Source organism: Neopsephotus bourkii, unplaced genomic scaffold (assembly GCF_033783945.1).
Source record: "Neopsephotus bourkii isolate Nb327-2 ecotype Australia unplaced genomic scaffold, CSIRO-AGI_Nbou_v1 NB_1139, whole genome shotgun sequence".
Classification (NCBI taxonomy): domain Eukaryota; kingdom Metazoa; phylum Chordata; class Aves; order Psittaciformes; family Psittacidae; genus Neopsephotus; species Neopsephotus bourkii.
The window spans coordinates 348034-367072 of NW_026901625.1; the positions used below are offsets into that span (position 1 = coordinate 348034).

The 19039-nt window shown below is 49.0% G+C and overlaps 1 protein-coding gene, 1 long non-coding RNA gene and 2 other non-coding genes across 7 annotated transcripts; 2 read left to right on the forward strand and 2 right to left on the reverse strand.

Annotated features, from left to right (window-relative positions):
• The first annotated feature begins 1744 nt into the window (after window positions 1–1744).
• TRNAK-UUU (transfer RNA lysine (anticodon UUU)) lies at window positions 1745–1817 on the forward strand. Its single transcript has one exon. It is a non-coding gene; the product is annotated as a tRNA-Lys (tRNA).
• Window positions 1818–1995: 178 nt separating this feature from the next.
• TRNAK-UUU (transfer RNA lysine (anticodon UUU)) lies at window positions 1996–2068 on the reverse strand. The gene has a single exon. It is a non-coding gene; the product is annotated as a tRNA-Lys (tRNA).
• A 233-nt stretch (window positions 2069–2301) lies between these two features.
• Window positions 2302–18357, forward strand: MDM4 (MDM4 regulator of p53). Of its 4 annotated transcripts, XM_061362788.1 has the most exons (12): window positions 2302–2528; window positions 3677–3741; window positions 5831–5937; window positions 8392–8466; window positions 9465–9598; window positions 10057–10106; window positions 12776–12837; window positions 13586–13682; window positions 15040–15200; window positions 15682–15816; window positions 16260–16340; window positions 17464–18357. In XM_061362788.1, exons 3-12 carry the CDS (start codon window positions 5863–5865, stop codon window positions 18016–18018), a joined length of 1425 nt encoding a protein of 474 aa, XP_061218772.1. In that variant the 5' UTR covers window positions 2302–2528; window positions 3677–3741; window positions 5831–5862; the 3' UTR covers window positions 18019–18357. The 4 variants fall into 4 exon arrangements, with proteins under 4 accessions (XP_061218772.1, XP_061218771.1, XP_061218773.1 ...); XM_061362787.1 differs by lacking the exon at window positions 3677–3741; XM_061362789.1 differs by lacking the exons at window positions 2302–2528; window positions 3677–3741 and adding an exon at window positions 4104–4224.
• LOC133217377 (uncharacterized) lies at window positions 5424–8108 on the reverse strand. Its single transcript, XR_009726866.1, has 3 exons — window positions 7318–8108; window positions 7164–7236; window positions 5424–5543 (listed from the first exon to the last, which is right to left on the reverse strand). It is a non-coding gene; the product is annotated as an uncharacterized LOC133217377 (long non-coding RNA).
• Window positions 18358–19039: the final 682 nt, after the last annotated feature.

Consider the following 19039-nt stretch of genomic DNA (forward strand, 5'->3'; position numbering starts at 1 on the left):
CCATCCCTGCGCTCTGAGAGCAAAACACTGATTTTCCCTGATCCCAGCAGTGCTGGCTCCCGCGGCCCAGACCCTGCCTGGCCTTACACAACCGAGCAGCTGCGGGCAAGCCGCTCCATCCCCTTGCTCAGGGGTAGCAGCTCCCAGACCTCCGGAGCTCACTCCTGAACACACGCGTGAGCAAGTTCAGGATGCAGAGCACGGCCCCGCAGGGGCAGCCGGAGCATCCCGGGAGCGCCCCCCCTGGCTCCGGTGCCCTGTGCTTGTCCCTGTCCGTGTCCCCGTCCCCATCCCCATCCCGCTGGGGGGTCTCTAACGCGATGGGAGCCGACAGAACGCCCCGGGCCCCCCTCCCCGCTTTGCAGATGAGGAACTTTGATGGCTCCGTTCCATTGTTCTGCGCATAAATCACCCCACTTCCCTCCCCCCCCCCCCCCCCCCGGGCCGGGTCAGGAGCGCGGGGTCCGGCCCCGGGGGTGCCGCTCCCGGTTCCTCCCTATCCCCCCGCCCAGCGCCGCCCCAGTGCTGTGGGGGGCTCCGGAGCGCCGGGACTGTGCTGGAGCCTGGGGTGGCGCTGCCCAGCTGCCCCCGGGGGGGTGGTGTGAAATCACGGCTCTCGGTACCGGCCCGCTCCGGTGTCTCCATCGCGGTTACCATTGTGCAAAGGGGGAGCCGCGGTGGGAGCACGGGGGGGGCCCCTCCGGGCCGCTCCCCCCCCCCCCCCCCCCGCCCCGCCGCTGTGCGTGTGCCCCGGTCCCCGCAGCCCTACCTGCTCCGAGCGGGCGGCGGCGGCGGGGCCGGGCCGGGCTGGGGCCGCGCCGCGGCGGCGGCGCGAGGAGGAGGAGGAGGAGGAGGAGGAAGGAGGAGGAGGGAGCGCGGCGGACAATGGCGGGGCGCAGCGCGGCGCGGGGCCATCTCCCGGCGGGCCGCAGCATTGCACGGAGCGGGGTCCCCCCCGTGCGTGCCCGCGGGGCTCCGGCTCTCCCCACAGCGGAGCTCGCTGTGCCCCGCTGCGCTGCTGGGGCAGCCGGGAGACCCCCGGCTGCTGGGGACGTGCTCCCCCGGCGGCAGCCAGCCCCCGGGGCACGCGGTGGGCAGCGGTGGATGTGGTGTGCTCCTGCGGTTTGGGCTGAGCTGTGGCCGAGTGTAATTCCAGCCTCCCTGCTTCCCTGGAAATCCCTCACCAGGAGGTGGAGAGAGGTTGTGGTGGGATTCACGGTGCCATGCAGGGAGCTGGGACCTGGGGGGTCCCCTCGTGCAGGTGGGCACCTCCAGGCCCTGATGGAAGAACGACCCCAACCAGCACCACAACAGCTTGTGAAACCACGTGGGAACCATGGAGCTGAGCTGGGGGGCTGCAGAAATCACACCCCAGTGTCCACTGTCCAGGGCAGATTATTCCTTGTCCTCCTCAAACCTTGCCTAACCCCCTCCAGAACAGCCATCCCCACTGCACCCCGCTTTGCTCTGGGGGAAAAGGCAGATGGAGCCAGGGGTGTCAGTGAGGACTCCCATCAGCCCACCCCACACCTCCATCAGGGACCAAGAAGGGAAATATCCCTTGCTGGGTTATTGGCACCCCGAGCTGTGCCATCACCGTGGCATCGGTGACTTGGATGGAGAGTGTCCGAAGGAACGTGGGCTCCAGGAGGGTGCAGGCAGGAAAAGGCAGGCAGAAGGGTGAAGGCAGCCATGGAGCGCATGGGCAGCGGGATGTACAGGCAGAGGAGACGTCATCCTCAGAGCCCGGATAGCTCAGTCGGTAGAGCATCAGACTTTTAATCTGAGGGTCCAGGGTTCAAGTCCCTGTTCGGGCGATTGCTTTTCGTTAGGTTTTATTTTTTTCCCTTCCCTTTGCAATAATTTTCCCCTCCTCAAAACCCTTTTTCCCCGCGGCAGAGGCGGCTCCCCCCGCCCGTGGGTCCCGGGCAGCGCCGGAGGGGGGATAAAAATATAAACCCACAATAAAAAAACAGGAGGTGAAGAAAAGCATGCCGCCCGAACAGGGACTTGAACCCTGGACCCTCAGATTAAAAGTCTGATGCTCTACCGACTGAGCTATCCGGGCTCTGACAACGCTCCCTATGGCCCGCTGTTATCACTGCGCGCGGGGGCGGGGCTCGTACCCAGCCGAAGGAGGAGCGCGGGGATGCTCGTACCGGGCCAAGGGGGCTCGTACCGGCCCGGGCGGGGCGGCTCCGGCCGTAGTCCCACGGCTCCGGAGCCGGGTTGGCGGGGGGACGCGCACCGCTCGGTCCTCCACGGCGGGGATGGCGGGCGCGCTCCCGGCCCGGGCTCTCCGTCCTCTCTAGGGGTGACTTCCGTTGCGCTCTATGGCGCGGCGGCGCGGGCCCGGTGCCCCGCGGAAGCGCCGTCGCAGCCATGTTGGCTGTGAGGGGAAGCGGCGCCAGAGGCCGCGCTAAGATGGTGGAGAGGAGCCCCCGGGGGGTGTAGGGGCCCCGTCCCCCCCCCCGCCTCCCACCGGCCCCGGGCTGCGGCCGGCCTGGTGCCCATGGAGCAGCTGTAGGGTGAGGCCGCCTCGGGGGAACGGCGCTGGGGCGCGGGGAGGGCGCTGCGAGGTGAGAGGATGCGGGGCCGGAGCGCAGCGGGGCCCCCGCTGCTGGCGCCCGAGGGGCGGACGGGAGCTCCCGGGCCGGGATGCGCATTTCTGCGTCCAAACTGGCTTCATGGGCAGAAACCACCCCGAGAGATACCGGTGCTAACGGCAAGAGCCGGACCCGCCCTTGCACTGGAGAAACCGCATCTCGGCAGCAGCAGCCGGCGGCCCGGTTGTGCTGGGGGCTCGCTGTGATCGCGCGGCCACTGCCCATCAGAAACGGGCTCCTGAGCTTCGAGCGCTGCCCAGTTCTGCTCCTGCTGAACGCTTTGTGTTATCTGTTGAGCTTACGTTAAGGCTTACTGTTGTCTGACAGCTCTTGGCTTGCAGTTAGTTGGTGCTTACACAGTTGTTCCACTAAGAAAAGGAGACAAGTGGCTTTGCATTACTGCAAGGCCCCATGGAGCGGAACCGGGACCAGGCAGCACTTGCTGGGGGGGCATCATGCGGCTCTCAGAGGACGTGTATGGACTTGCTGGGAACCCAGGGATGGGAGCAGGTGAAACCTGTGGCCCTGGCAGCACTGTGACATCACTGCTGGAGTAAGGGGGGAGAAATGGGGTTTCTAGCACTGGCCGGGTGAGATGGGTGGGCAGGAGGACTTGTGAGCATGAAGAAGCCCAGGGACTGACACCGAGAGGAACCAACCTCATTAGCTCTGAGCTGCCTCGTGAGCTGGTTGGTTAAAGCCTCCCTCCTGCGTGGTGCAGTACATGGGACAGCAGCCTTGTCCTCAACAGACATTTTGCTTTATTTGAAAGCATGAAAAAGGATGAAGGACAAAACCATCGGACCTTAACCCAGAGTGAGCCACCAGAGGCCACAGATACAAGTAATGTCTAGTTTACACTCCCTGTGTTCACTGTGCATCACAACCTGTGGTCTAGTGGGGTTTTGATCTCTGAAGAGACAGCTCACACACCAGGCAGATGACTTGTCCATGTGGCGAGCATGACCATATAAAGTGCTTGGGTGGGAGAAACGGTTGGTTCATGACTCCTTGGTGATTCACAGCTTCCTCAGAGTCATTGCTCTGCTCCAGCATCCATTTTCTTATAGATGCAGCTCCGTGTGTAGAGGGGAAGAGCAGCAAATTCACCGGAGCTGTGTTCACTTGGCTGCAAGTGAGTTCGGGTGCTTCCAGGCTGAGGGGAGGTAATGACAGGAGGCAAGGCACGAGTTTCCTTTCTCTAATAAACCCAGTACTGAAACAGTTAAAGTGATCTTGAGTTGACTCCCTCAGGCAGGGGTAGCAGTCCCTTTCCCCCAAGGCAGGGCAGGGAAAGCCACTGCTTTCTCCCATTTGCCTGCTTTTCACACCAGCTCAAGCTCTTAGCAGCAGCTGATGAGTTCAGTGACTCCCCAGCAGTTAGAGGCAGGAGCAGTTTGAGCCTGGAGGAGCTGAGCCAGGCAAGGCAGAGCTTCTCCAGCACTGCAGGGGAGCAGCAGGCCCATCCTCGTGCTCCTCCTGCCAGCAGAGTTCAGCGTTGGTGAGTTGGGCTCTGGCTGGTGCAAAGTACAGCTCAGCTGGCACAGCACAGAGGGTCCTGTGGGCAGCTCGTGGTGCTGTGTGCTTGGCGTTATCAACTAGAAACCTTGGTTAAAAGGTAAGGCACTGGTAGCATGGGAGTAATTTTAGCTGCTATGTCACTTATTTTGGGTTATTACCTGGATCAATGTCATTTTTCAAACTTGAACATGCTTTAATTAAGCTTTCCTAAATATTTAGATCTGCTTGATCTTTGGGAGTGATTTTATTCCTGCTACTGCCATACTTCAGAGAAATGTAATGCTGTAAGAACTATCAGCAGCTTCTAACAAACTCATTGCAACTCGGTTTTAATTGCTGGGGCAGGTGAGCCATGAGGTTGGGTGGTTACCAGTGCTCAGTAGCTTGAGTCGGTGCCAGAGCTCAGGACTGTATCATTGCCTACTATGTACACTGCCTGTTCAGCCTGTTTAGTCTACATGGAGATACTTAGTTACATTCCTCAGGCAGAAGTCTGGTTATTTTGCAAGCATTCACTTTTTAATGTAGCTGCTCATCCTGGCTCCCGTTCCTTGTAGTTAATGCAAGAACAGACTCATTTACTGCAGCTGGGAAATTCTGTGAAAGAATTTAGATGCTGCATTGAAAGCTGTTACCTTCAGATTTGAACTCCTGCAGTGGTTGAAAGTCGGTACTGCTTCCCAAAAAAAGCTTTCCCAAAGTTGTATCTGTATAAGCAAATTCAGGAGCCGCTCTTCAGTTTATCACATGCTCCAGCCTTAAGCTCACCAAAGGGTTTCTTGATGTTGTCCTGCAGAAGAGCAACCAGGTTCGCACTGAAATGGAGATTTTCTTGTAACCGAGTTACTTTTTGCAGTGGCTGCTTAACTGACACCGTCCTTTAAGCATAAAGAAGTTTTCAAAGGTGGTGTGTGGGGTGGAGCAAACTGGATCGGGCTGTGAACATGAGTCATTACTGATCATTCTGCATGTGAAGCTGTGCTCCCTGGGTGGTGCTGAAACTGATAGGGCTTGACACATTCAAATAGCTGCAGGACTTCCCCTTTTGTTCCTTCCAGGAAATGATCCTTTCACCTGCTCAAACTGCTGGTTTAGAGCCTGCATCGGGGCATTTGGGATGGAGGCTGCTGCTGCAGCAGCTTTTGGCAGGTTTTCAGCCCTTGGCAAGGACAAGTGGGGAATGTGTTGATTGCTGCAGTCTGCACTGACCACTCCTTTGGGCAATCAGGGGGTTGCTGTCTGGTGATTTGAAATCTGAAGGTTTCCCTTGTGGCTGATTGTGACTCAGCTTCTACTCCCCCACCTCTTGACTGCAGGATTTCACCACATTAGGAGTTTGCCAAGAGCCTGGTGGAGACTGGCAGTTCCCTTCAGCTGGCAGGTCCCCAAGTTCCTCACCATGTTGTGCTGCTGCTCCTTCAGATGGGCAGAGCCAAACCATCGTCAGTGCCACAGGAAATGGGTCACAGTTATTTCCTCATGGCTGTCCAGCACTGGGCAGCTGGATGCAGCTTGGCTAAGGCAAAGCAGATCCAGTTTCAACAGAGCACGTTAGGGGCACAGAAACATTAGCGTTATATAGCAGCCATTTAAGAGATGCATGCTGGGCTAATTTTAAACTCATTTCCTGAAGCTTCTAAGAAGTGGAAGTGGTTGAACTCAAGAGCAGGTTACTGGTACATGAACGTTCCTCTCATTTATAGGTCTCTGCTCTAAATAGCTCATCCCTGCCACGATGACATCTCCAAGCTCTGCCCAGCATCCAGCAGCTGAGAATAACTGCAGAATAGCATTTGGACAAGCTAACCAGGTAATTTCCTCTCCCACTTACTCTCACTGCTTTCTCCTTGCTAAAGCAGCAATTCCTTCCATCACATTCAACCTCTTTGGGTACATTTAAGTTAGAAGAACTTAGCTTAATGGAGTAGGGCTTTTATTCTGAGGAGCTGTGTTACTCTTGCTATCAGACCAATGATTTATGAACATTAAAGGGGAAGGAGCGGAAAACTGCACTTCAAATTGGCCAGAGGAGAAACTGTATAATGCATATTTTTGTGCTGGATCTGTACTTGAAGTATCCTACATGCAGCGTCCCCCTTAATGCTGGGTTCTGTGTGACAGTTGTAGCGGGGCTGTGTAACCTTGCTTGCTGACCTTTTGTCTAGTCAGTAATGCCTGCTTTGTAGTACTCCTCTTATTGACTATTCCTGGAACTTCCCTGGAACAAAAGGTAGTTGTATCCCTGAGCCAAGGTCACCATGATAGGTGTGTCTCAATACCACGTTGACAGCCAGTCAGAAAAGAGAAACATGCAAATAACAGGAAAAATGTCATCTAAAATGCTTCTCCAGGACAGGCATCCAACCTTCCAGAGCCAATTCATTGTACAAACCATCTCCACAACATGAAGGGATGTGGCAGGAGTGGAAATAAGCTGATGGGAAGCAGAGAGCCTCCCATTTGAAGCTTAATTTAGAAGCTTTGAAACATAGCCAAGTCAGATATGCTTATTTAGGCAATTCACTCTGCATACAAAAAGTAAATAGGCTCTGATATTAGTAGCAAAATATTGATTGCCACCACTCAGTGTCCCAGGCAGTGTGGATTAAACACTTCCATTTTGGCTTTACTGTGGTAGCTAAGGGCTCATTTTAAAATGAGCAAGCTAACTAGGTTGCTTCTTTAATCAGAAAGAGATGTACAAGAAGTTACTTCAAATCCATTTGAGAGTGGTCATTAGAGAAATGAATGAGTGCAAACACATAATTTCCTCTTATTAAAATCATGTGCTGAAACAAGCACTTGAGCTGTGCTGAGCTTTTTCCTAGAGAAGAGCTGCTCTTGAGAAAGAGACTTGGGGCTGGACATGAGCTGTTCTGTTTGAGCTTGAAAATGCATTTAGTAAGTACAATAAGGAGAAAACAGGCAAAGCAGACATATTCACATTTCAGAAAACAGAAACATTTTGCAAACACCATCTGAGAGCCAAGCGATAAACTACATTGACACCAAGCAACCAACCCCCACTCTCCTTACCTTGTGCAGGAGCATGGGGCTGCAGCTCAGGCTGTCTCTCAAGGACATGGAGGACCACAAGCAGGCTCTGCTCCTGGGGGAAGGAAGTTGGGCTTACCATTGCGTTTATATAGGCAGAAAAAGAGGAGTGGGTGTGAGACACAAGTGAATCCACCTAACACTGATGGGTGAGGGCTTCACAGCTGGTACAGATGACATGCCTTGAGAGGGTAAACCTGCTCAAAGTGCAGAGGAAACAGCAATGAACATGGTGTGCTGAGGACTGGGCTTTCTGTCCTGAGACAGATTGGTATGTCTTCCTGCACTAGCATCTGATAGACAAGGAGAACAAAAGAGGTTCAGCGTGGGAAGCATCCCTTAGTGTATAACATTGTATGCAGCTGTGTAGTGTTCAAAGAACAGTGGGCACACAGAGCACAGGATCGTGTGGTGGCACTCTCCTAGGAATTGTTAGAATTCTTGTGGAATAAATGAAGTAGCAGGATGGGGGGGAGTGAGAAGCTATTTAAAACTTGGTGCTGTTTTATATAGCATCATTTGCTCCTCGGAGCTGCTTGGGGGTGTGGGTGAAAGCTAAAGGGCTTGTGGAACAGTTGCATCGTTCTCAGGGTGCTTTCTGTTTTATGGAATGAAAGATTCTGCTTTATGACTGAGCTGCACAGAAAATGCAGGTTCTCATTCTTGGTGTTCATTAACCACACCTTCTGCTTGATTCACTCTTATTATTATGTGCCTGTTCATGGAGCCTAATAAATACATAGGTCTGTACCGAGCAGATCTCATTTATTCACTGCATTAATTGAGGAAATTCAGGCACACTGCTCTGGAAGTGGCAGTGTGAATGCACCATCCTTGCTCCTGAGTAGATGACTCACTACATTTGGTTAGTCACTGCTCAGGACTCCATACATACCAAGGATCTGAATTTCCAGTCTTCCCTCCCAGGATGAACGACATCAAAGTTAATGGGACAATGTGAGTGATTAAAGCCTTTAGAGCTGGCTGTCTATGCAGATTCCTTGTGAAAACGAATCCCAGCCTTCAGCAGGTTAGCCTGAGGCAAGCAGTGCTTCCCACGACCTCCACCTCATCCCTGGCTTGTCAGCTCTGTGCTTGCTGTGTCTTGGTCACTTGAGTTTGCTGGCTGTGACACCAGGCACACGTGTCAGGGGGCTTCGTCTCACTGCTTTGGGTCATTCAAACCAAGTTCTGTGGTTTATTCTTTCAGGTGCGGCCCAGACTGCCACTTCTGAAGATTCTGCAGGCTGCAGGCGCCCAGGGAGAAACCTTCACACTGAAGGAGGTGGGCTCAGCTTCGAGGCACTGGCAGTGTGCCCTTCCTTGGTTGTTTGGCGATGGCTCTTTGTGGGGAAGGGGTGGGACTGGCTGCTTTCAGTACTCTGAAGCCCTGTCTGCAAAACCAGGGATCCCTTACCCATAGGGCTGATCATAAATGGCTTTGAGAGCCCCTGGAGGAACTGGAATAGAAGAAAATGATTTATCCTGGAAAAACTGTCTTTAGAGAAAGCAGGGATGGGATAGCCACATCCCTGAGGGAGCGCAGGAGATGCTGTTCAATTGTCTTGCCCTCTGCTCAGTGCATGAAAGCCTCAGGAACTGGATTCCTGTTGACATTTTTCTTCCAACTTTCCTTTGAAATGGCCTGTCAGCTAAACCTCAGAGAATTCATTTCTTTTCAGCTTAAAATGCAATATGTGTACAAGATTAAAACCATGACACTGTGATTTACAAGAGTATCCTGTCTGCAAAGAATTAAATGCACAGGGGTTTCATTATAAATGTGTCAGATATTCCTGCAGAGCCCCATGGCTTAGTTTAAATACTTAAAGGCATTGAAATAACTTACTTAGTTCCTAAAAAACTTTGCAAAACCAAATTGAATGGTTTAAATGGGGAGAGTTGAGTAATAAATGCAGGTTACTTGTATAAATTCATGTTTTAACTTGGTTAAGTCTGATCTATTGTAGCTGGCAGCGTCCCCTGGCTCTCAGAGGATGTTCCCTCTCCATCCTTCTTTGTGATACCAATGCACTGATTGATTTTTCTTTCTTGTCAAGTGTTAATAGTTACAAACCTTACAGCAATACAGTAAAGCATAGCTCCCCCTTGGTTGGGAGACACCAACAACTTGCAGATGTGCGTAAAAAGCAGGTACAGTTTGACTCACACTCTCTATAGGGTAGCAGGATACAAGTATCAGAAACTAAAGCAAATGTACAGGGTCTTTTGTAGTTTGGTTTCAGCTGCAGATAGGGCTAAAAGTACGTTATGTGTCCACAGGTTATGCATTACCTAGGACAGTATATCATGGTGAGGCAGCTATATGACAAAAGGCAGCAACACATGGTCTACTGTGGAGGAGATCAGCTGGGAGAACTGCTGGGACTGGAGAGCTTCTCTGTGAAAGATCCAAGGTAGGAAAAAGTCACCTTTGTAATGTTGTATTACAGAGGTTGTGGTGATAGGAAACTCTTGTCACTGTTGCTGTTCATCATTGGATAAACCTTGTGAGTACCAAGTACCCTGCTCAGTGGCTTATTGATAATGCTCTTGACAAGTTTGAGTTGAGCTCCTTTGTTATCAAGAGCCTGTTCTGAATGGTGCAGGCAGTGAGCTGCTGAAGGTGACATCTTTTCCCCCTTTTATTTCTGCATCCTCTCAGGCCCTTGTTCTCACACATGAGTAAAAATCTGTATCCTTCGGTTAAGTTCTGAGCTAGACTTCTCTGTAGCAAGCTTTTAGGAGTGGCAAAAAAGCCCCTCTGCAGTTTCCAGTGTGTCTGGATAATAAAAGAGAGTTTCAGTCCCTGGTTGAAAAGTGGAATGCTGTTTGGGATTGTGGATGTACTCAACCGTCACCTTCTTTTCCACAGCCCAGTCTATGAGATGCTGAAACGGAACCTGACTTCTGCTGCAGTGGCAGGTAGGTTTGTCACAGTATGGGCGAGTATATTCAATGTAGTGTTGATGTAACTTGGGTAAGTAATGATATTCAGAAAAGAGAAATGTTTCTGAAGTTGAAACAAACTGCTGCTGAAGGCTTTGAGTATACAATCTCGTTGAGTCTGTCTTTTCTGTGTGTGCACCATCAGTAGCTGTGATACGACATCAGTTAACTGTTTGAGTAACGTGGCTGCCTGTGACTTCTTTCTCTCACCTCATTTTATAGTTGAATACTCTTGAGACAATATCAGAGTGCTGGAAACCCAGCCTGATTCTGCAAGCCAAAGAGGGCTGGACTTTAGTCAAACACTTGAGCCTTTAAAGGTGACTTTTATTTTCCCAGCTCATACGAGAACCCAAAACTATCTACATCAAAAACCCTTTAGTCATAAATTAAGGTTTATTCTTAATTTAATCTCAGCTGATGACTTCCTTGCAGCCAGAGCCCTTTGTATGGGTGGTAATCTTCACTGGCTAAAAAAACTTCTGATGAAACTACAAGCGTGCAGATCATGGGGGAGTTGTGGAGTTTTGTGCCTTACTTCCTGAGGTCTCTCAGCAGATAGTATGGGCTTGGTTCTTCATAAGGGCTTAGTCTGTATTTGCATATGTATACAAAAGCTTGTGCAAATTTAGAGACTGAGAAAACACAGCCCTGAAGTGCTCAGTCCTCTGCTTTGAGCCATGCATTGATACCTCTGAGGGCCCTCTCTCTGCTTATGTAGGAGAATCTTCCTAAATGGACTCTGTCTAAACACGTTACCTGCAGGATAACTGTGTGAGTGCTGTTTCCTTCACTGGTGATGCCCTGGCCTCTTTCCTACAGGCAGTGTATGTGGATCCCAGTGAAAACCTCTCCTCTGCTGCCCTGTCCCCTTCTACTTGGTGTGTGCCTGTGGCTGGGTGCGTGTGGCTGCGTGTGCAAGTGTGCTCCAGTCCTGGTGTAACTGCCTTGAAACCCGAAAAAGGAAGCACTGTTCCTTTAGGGGCAATGATCCCTGAGTTATACCACTGTGTCTGCTTGTGTGTGTGTATGTGTATGTGTGTGTGTGTGACTAAAACGAAACACTCTTGGCAGACCTTTGACAAATACATAGGTAAGATGATTCTAGGTGTTGTTTTACCTTTGTTGCAACATAGGAATAACTGGAAGTGCCATAGAGCTTGAAGAGGTCTCCATGTTCCATAATGGCTGCTTGTATTCATTAGTCAAATTAGAGCTTATGAGCACAGCATTTTGCAGGTTATCTCACCCACTTCTTTTAAGTACACTTGTAGAAAGCAAGGGACTGCAGAACATGTTGATAATAAAGAGGAAGCTCTGACAGAATGCTCTTTATCAGATGGTGTCCTTACTTGGCAAGCTTCTACTTAAGTGACTCACCTGAGGTATACTCAGGAATATCTCATACTAAGGACATTTTGTATAGTATGTGTTGGCTTGGAGAAAGGAAGCCTTCCAGTAAGTGGAGTGTTTTTCCACACAGTGTTTAAGGCTAGTTTGCATTATTGCATTATAGTTTGTCATGTTAGAAGGGTCAGTGTTCACCTCTTCTAATGCCCCTGCAGAGCCAAACCACTTATGGATGAGCCAGTTGGCTTCTGTTTTCCTTCAGGTATTAAATAATCGGTGACTGCAGCAGCTGTAGGGTGATGGAAGGGAAAACAGGGAAGCTGAACTAATGCATGGAGAGCAGAGCGTGTGAGATAGAGCCATGTCGTGTGGTTCTGTGTTCTGGTCCATTTTATGGATACTTTGAGATCCATTTTTCTGCCTATAGCAGCAGGTTTCAGTGTCAGTACTACGATTCATGACTGAATGGGACTGTGGCTGCCAGCCTGGCATTCAGCAGGGAATTTCTCTGCTGGATTAAAAGGGGATCAAGCAGGAGCTATGCTTCAGTCTTTTTTTCTCTAGCACATCATTCTGTTTAAAGGGTAGACTTCACAAGTGCAGCTCTTCTATTGTGTAGGAAGGTTTCTGGTAATGTGATTGTTCTTGCTCTTGAGGTTGGCCTTTTAATTAACTCTTGGGGCCAGCATAATCATCTGGATTAAACTGTGTTCCGGATGTGTACACAGTTACCCAGGGAAGAGCTTGCTGTAGTCTAGGAATTGTTCTTCATGCCCAGACTTTTTAGAAGTGTTTTTCAGTCTCATCCGGAGGTGCAGGAGGTGGTGTCCTCAGGTCTTTATAAAGATCTTTCTCTTCTCTGTTCACCACCTTCAGCATGGATCTGATCCAGCCTTCAGTGAGAGGTTCCCACACTCTGCTGTTGCTCTGGGTTTCTGCCTCTGTGCAGATCTTTTGCAGAAAGGCTTAGAGCTTGTGATGGCAGGACAGCCGGTAGGAAAAGGAGCAGTTTTTCACCTTGGGAAGAAGGAGGCTCTGTGAGTTTTCATCACGCATCATCTCTAAGGAGGCACACACTCTGGAATCCATAGGCTAATGCCTCTGTGTGTACCTAGCAAAGCTGGAGTAATGCCTCTCTAGGAGATGGCCAGCTCTCTCAAGGAAGAAAGAGCTCTCTGAAAGGCTTCCTTTGAGGTCTGCCAAGCCTGGCTCGTTGGTTGCTTGCTGAAGACCCTGTGTTGTGAGAATGGTTATTACCAGGGAAGGTTTTTTCTTTTGTTTTACCTGCCATCTAGATGCTGCACAGAGTCTCGCAAAGGAACAGAGCGTCGATAAGCCAAGCCAAGACCAGCTGAAGGTAAACCCACTGCCTGGTGGTTTCTTTTGTTGTACAGAGTGCCCCTTCTCTGTACCTGTGCATGGTGGACTGCCAGAACTTTGTGCTGCTTGGCTGCCAGGTCCTCACCTTCCTGAAAAGTTCTTGGGAGTCCACAGAGCAGGGACAGAGTGACCCTTCTCTGTTCTCTTCATAACAGAGTACCAGTCTCTGAGCGCGTTTCTCGGGGTGTAGCACTTCTAGTCTTCAGTTCCTCCAGCGTGCTCTGTATTTTCATGTCTTTCCCCCACTCTCCCACCCCTTCTCTGAGTAGGAATTGCCAAATAATTAAGCTTTCTAAAACGTGTGACCAAGTTTTGTGTTTAGGAGGATTGTTTTCAGAAGCTTTCAGGTAGAATCTGAAACCTAGGAAAAATCTTTGCACATTCAATATATCTGGGTATATTGTGGGATTCACTGGGTCTGATCTGGGAGGTGTCTGTTCACACTGGGGCCAGAGAATCAGAAAAGATCATGGTGTTACTGCATTAAGATGGCAGCTTTTGAACTTTTGCCATTCTTAAGGTTTTTCCTAGGTTGCAAGTGTATTGTTTGTGTTGATACAGATGCATTAGTCTTCTTAAAGGGTCAACAGTGTGTAGTTGTTCAGAAACCTTTCATAACTTCTTGGTCTTGCACTGCAGCTGGTGACTCGGAATGGAAGTGCTACATCCCCTTGTCCCTGTAAGCTCTGCTGGACTAACATGTCTTTTTTCCTTCCTTCATGCAGTTTAGCCAGCAAGAAGGTTCTGACCTTGGCATCATGGAAGGTGAAAGCAATCCTGCTGCTTTGTCTACCTCAGAGCAAAAATGTGAGCGTTACGAAGGTGAGTGCCAGCTCTTCTGCAATAACACAGTGTGTGCAGGCTCTTGTGCTGCTTCTCCAGCGGGACCCGTTGAGCTCTGCATCAGCAAAATGCTGGAAGAGGGTGCTGGGAGACTAATGAAAACCTGTTGTGGAATATAATCTTTAAAAATCAGAGGTTTATGCTAAAGACTGAGAGAACTGCAAGTGCTCGCCAGAGGGGTTTGATGATAGATGTGCATTGTAGCTGGGCTATTTGGTCTCATAAATAAACAAACACTTTGAATAAAATGGCAGGTTAAGCCCCAAAACCACATCTGTCACTAAACAGTGCCATGAAAAATCTCACAGACCTTGCTGAAGGGTGTTGTAAATGTTGGAATTATACTTGCATCCATTCATCTTCCCAAGGGACTCTGCTCTGATTACACAGAACACAGCCTGAGCAGGCTGCAGTCATTACCTGCAAACCAGTCAGGGAACTGAATAACAATGGAATGCTTTTTCTCCCCAGCTTAAGTGTAATACAGCTCCTTCATATTTAGACATTTCCTTTGTTTTAGTGTCTGGGGATTTCTTGCTGCTTCACTCATATGAATTGCTGGATGTTACGGAAGCAATTTTCCTGTTGTTCTACTTTTCTGTTCTCATGTCGTCCTCATATCAAGGAATCTAATTTGTAAAACCAAATCTTCTTTGCAAGAGTGGGTATTTCCAGATCAAATGAGAGTGGTAGATATTTTCCTGGCTGCAGGTACAAAAGAGGTAGGAACAGTCCTTCTCTGTGCCTTTGAAACTCTTGGTACTGAACAGAGATAGATTCAAGGTTATCTTGAATACAGACTGGTGAGTTTAGGATCACAGACTAAACTACATGGGCTAAAAAGGAGGCTGAAGCATGGGGTTATGGAGGATGGATTCTTGCCTTCCTGCTTCATTTGGGGCAAGTTTGAGAATTGAGGAGATCCCATCACTGGGAATTTGAACTAAATTCAGAACAGTTCTGTCTGCATCTTAACTCACTCAAGGTTCAGTGTTGACTTGGTTACAGCTCTGAAAGAAGTGGTAGTGGTTCTGTGTTGAGTCTTAAGGTAAAGCTGAGAGGACCTATACTGTTCTAGAGACACTGGGAGCACTGGGATGCTTCCATGCCTCTCACAGGCACTGGCTGTGCAGTGACTGTTGGGAGATGCATGAGTACAGATGTGTTGCAGATGTAACATCTCAGTGCGCTCACGCAAATCCCAGAGCTTGTAGAGTAACTGGTTGTAAGAAGGAGCAAGAAAGATTGCTAAAATGAGATGGGGCCCAATTTTGCTCTGCTGGTCTCTTAAATAATGTAGGTGTGGCATGACTTAGATTCTACTTGGCTCTTACAGACAAAGACTTAATAGAAAACCTCTCTAAAAGCAAGAAGCCTAAACTGGACCTAGTGTTTGAGGAATGGGATGTAGCTGGTCTTCCATGGTGGTTTTTAGGCAACCTCAGAAGCAATTACAAGTCCAGAAGTAATGGATCAACAGATATTCAGACTAACCAGGTGTGTAGCCATTTTAAATAGGTGTGCTGTGTTCTCTTCCTCTCCTCTTTTGGGTTCCAAGTAAATAAATGATTCTTGTTCTTTCTTTCCCCTTCCCCCTCCAGGATTTTCAGCCTCTCCCTTGTGTGTTCCTGTCCCAGCCTTTCATTATCAGGTGGATGGTTACCTTTAGTGCTCTGAAATAAACTAGGTGCTCTTGGGAGGCTGTGTTCAGCCCTTGGAGGTCCTTTTGCACTCTCAAGCACTGGTTGTGTGTCAGGAGTCGCCTGTCTTCTGGGTTGAAAGTTGTGCGCAGATGGTTGTAGTGTGGTGGCCAGCAGCTTATGGCTAGAAGGGGGAATCCTTTCCTTCCCAGGGGAGACTGAAGAAGCTGCCCAGGGCTGAGCAGGCTCTTAGTGAGGAAAAGGGGAGAGGTGTGATAGCTGTGGTGCTGGTACTGCTGCTGAGCTCAGAGTGGTCTCCCCTGTTTCTTTTCCAACAGGACATAGACACTGCCATTGTTTCGGATACTACTGATGACTTGTGGTTCCTTAATGAATGTCCATCGGATCAGAGCAGTGCAGCAGTCAAGGTGGAAGCAGTTGACTGCGAGGAAGTGAAAGAAGATGACCAAAAGGTACGTCTTCAAAGAGCCACAGTGCGTGGGTTCCACAGCCTGGGCTTGTTTAGTTGATCTCGTGGTACTGTGCCTGTTTTGGAGGAGGCAGACCTACAACCATGCAGAGCTGAAAGGGTGAGATTGGTTATGGGTGTTAAAAGGATTGAGTTTCTTCCATGGAAATTAGTAGGACCACTCAGGTGTGTACGTATGTGCATTTGTATGGTTCTTGTGTGCATCAGGGAGAGGTTTGAGTTGACTGCAGGCAAACATGGCTGTAAGTCAGCCTAGCAAGACTTAATAATGTTTTTGGAATAGATTCAGTATAGAAAACGGCTTTTGATTCACTTACAGAAATGACAATTATCATGGTGATGATGTATTCCTTTTAGTTTTGGTGTACAGTGCCACCATAAATAGAGAGGATTCCACCTCTTTAACAATGCTTCCACTCTTTCCAGGTGACTGAGGATATCTGTTTGCATGACTTTGAAGATTCTCAATGCTTAAGTGATGACACAGATACAGAAGCTGCTTCTGAGGTAGGCATCCTTTAGGTCAGCATTCCTTGCTTGGAGTGTGCTGCATCCTTGCTGTAGTGGTAAAAACCTCATCCTACAGCTGCTACTGGTTGTGGTAGGAAAAGCTGATTCTTGTGTGAGTTTCAAAGGCCAGCCCCCCCCAGATCAAGCCGAAAGCAGCTTCTTTATAAACTGCATTGAGGAATGTAGAGAAGTTGTCTTGACCTTTGGGATCAGAGCATCCACTTCTCATCTCACCCCATTTTGCTGAGATACTTTGTCCGTTGTCAGGAAGAGAGCCTGTGTACCTACTTCTGTAATGTCTTTGCCCTTGCAGTGCCTCTCTAAGGACAGACCACAGCTCTTTTCCCCCTTTAAATCAAGAAGGTGGGAAGAGAGAATAAGCAGTAATTACTGGATTGTCACCTCTTTCTACTACCCCATTCCTCACCTGAATTGCTTCATACTGAGGGACATAAAATCTGGATTCCTGCATATGTCCTGTTTTAATCCAAGTCTTTTCTTCCTGCCTTTTGAGGTTTTGTTGTAAGTCAGCAGTGGTGTGTCATGATGCTCTTTGCTGCTGATGGCACCCTAAGTTTTAAGCTTAATTTTCTAGTCTGTGCACCCTTGACAAGTAAAGATGTCCCTGGCATTGGACAGCTGAATCACAGCTCTGAACTTGGGCAGCTCTTGCCTTTGCTACGTGGGGTAGTCGAGTAAGCTGCTATTAGTGGTACAGATTGAGCAGATGCTAAGTGATTAGTGAGTCTGGGAAATGTATTCCTGACTGATTCCAGGAGCTCTACCCTTGAATTTAGAGTGAGATACTGAAAATTCAATAAACTGCACAGCTTGAGAACATTGTATTCTTCCAAAGTGCTGAAGGCCGGGAGGGAGGAAGGGCACATTTTAATGCTTAAGAGATCTGCATCTGTAAAATGCACAGGGGTGGCCAGATTCTCTTCAAGCTTTCGAGCTGGTGATAATCAAACCAGCAATCGCATGTTCACCACCTTATGCTTGGTATTAAATGTCCTTTTTTGATGAATCTTATTAGCTTCTTTTCCTACATAGAGGAAATGAGTTGTATGCAGGAATACTCTAACTTCTGCCGTTTTTGTCTGCCTCACTCATTCCTCAGGACTCTTGGCAATGCACCAAATGCAAGAAGTTTAACTCTCCAGGCAAACGGTACTGTTACCGCTGCTGGGCCTTGCGGAAAGACTGGTACTCAGATTGTCCCAAACTGGTTCATTCTCTTTCCCTGTCCAGCATTGATGCTATCCAAAACAACCAGGATGATGAAGGGATCGATGTCCCAGACTGCCGAAGGACTATTTCAGCTCCAGTTGGCCAACCCAAAGAGCTGTACGTGGTAGAAACCAAATCACATATAGATCCCCGCAGCTCTATTGAGTCTTTGGATTTGGCACAGGAATGTGAAAGCCAGGATTCTTTGTTGCATTTCACTGAGCATAAAAAGGAGGAGGAAATCCAGTCTTTAGAGAGTATCAAAAAATTGCTGAACCCTTGCTTCCTGTGCCATCACAGACCACGGGATGGGAATATTGTCCATGGAAGGACTGCTCATCTTGTGGCCTGTTTCAAGTGTGCAAAGATGCTGAAGAGAAAGAGATCACCTTGCCCAGTGTGCAGGAAAGACATCGAGATGGTGATCAGGATCTTTATGGGGTAGTTGTGCCAGTTCAGGCCTTCTCCCCCAAAAGACTGCACACAGGTTTCCTTGCACTCACACCAACCCTAACTTCAGAGCTCGGACAGGGAATACCAAAGAGAAGTAAGATTCAAATCTGACCAAGAGCATGGAAAAATCCTTTACATTCAGTGAAGCAGCATCCACATTTCAAATGTCCATTTAAATTAAAGCCCATGGGGAGCAGGGGGTGCCTGGCACATTGGCATCTCAACACCCCAGCTTTGAGGTCGTCTAAATGCTGTGATTTCAGCTCAGTGCTGTCACTGGGATGCTCTGTTCTGACAACTGGCTCTTGAAGAAAGCAAGTTTTGGAAAGAGTTAGAACTTTGGCTGTTGGAGTGGTGTTCTCCAGGGAGTCAAACCCTGCGCAATGCCTTTGAAGGGGGGAGTCTGCATCTGAGATACGTATATATAGATATATGCAGGGGTGGGAAAGAGGGTGGGAGGGTGGGAAAGAGGGTCCAAGCATCAGTTCTCCTCAGGGCAGTGAACAGTAAACAACCTGGCTTCTGATTCTTTTGTGTGGTTTAACGTAGGGTTGTTAGAGAAGGTGAAGGTCCTTCTGCTACCAGTCTTGAAATAAGCCCTCCCAGATTTTTAATCCATAGCTATCTCAGGTCCCAGATCAGATGGCAAAAGCATAGGCTGTTACATTTTGCTTTGATATTGGATCTTTTCATTGCTATTGATTCTTCTTTTTCCCATTTAAATCCAGGTCTATGTCACCTAGCATAGCTTTGCTGAAGCCTGTCCAGCATTAGCTCAGAATCTGTTCTGCCAGCTGGATTAACTGAGAGCTCTGTGCATGTTTGGGGATGTTCTCATAGCTCTGTGCTTACAGCACTGTTGCAGCTCCTGTCTGCCTCATCTTGTCAGATAAAAGATGCTCAATTCAGAGCATGATGTGGTTTTAAAGACAGGATATGAGCCTTTGAGGGGAAAAAAAAGGTGATTTCTGTAAAGCACTGACTGCAGCTGGTTAGTTTGTGGGCTGTGCTTG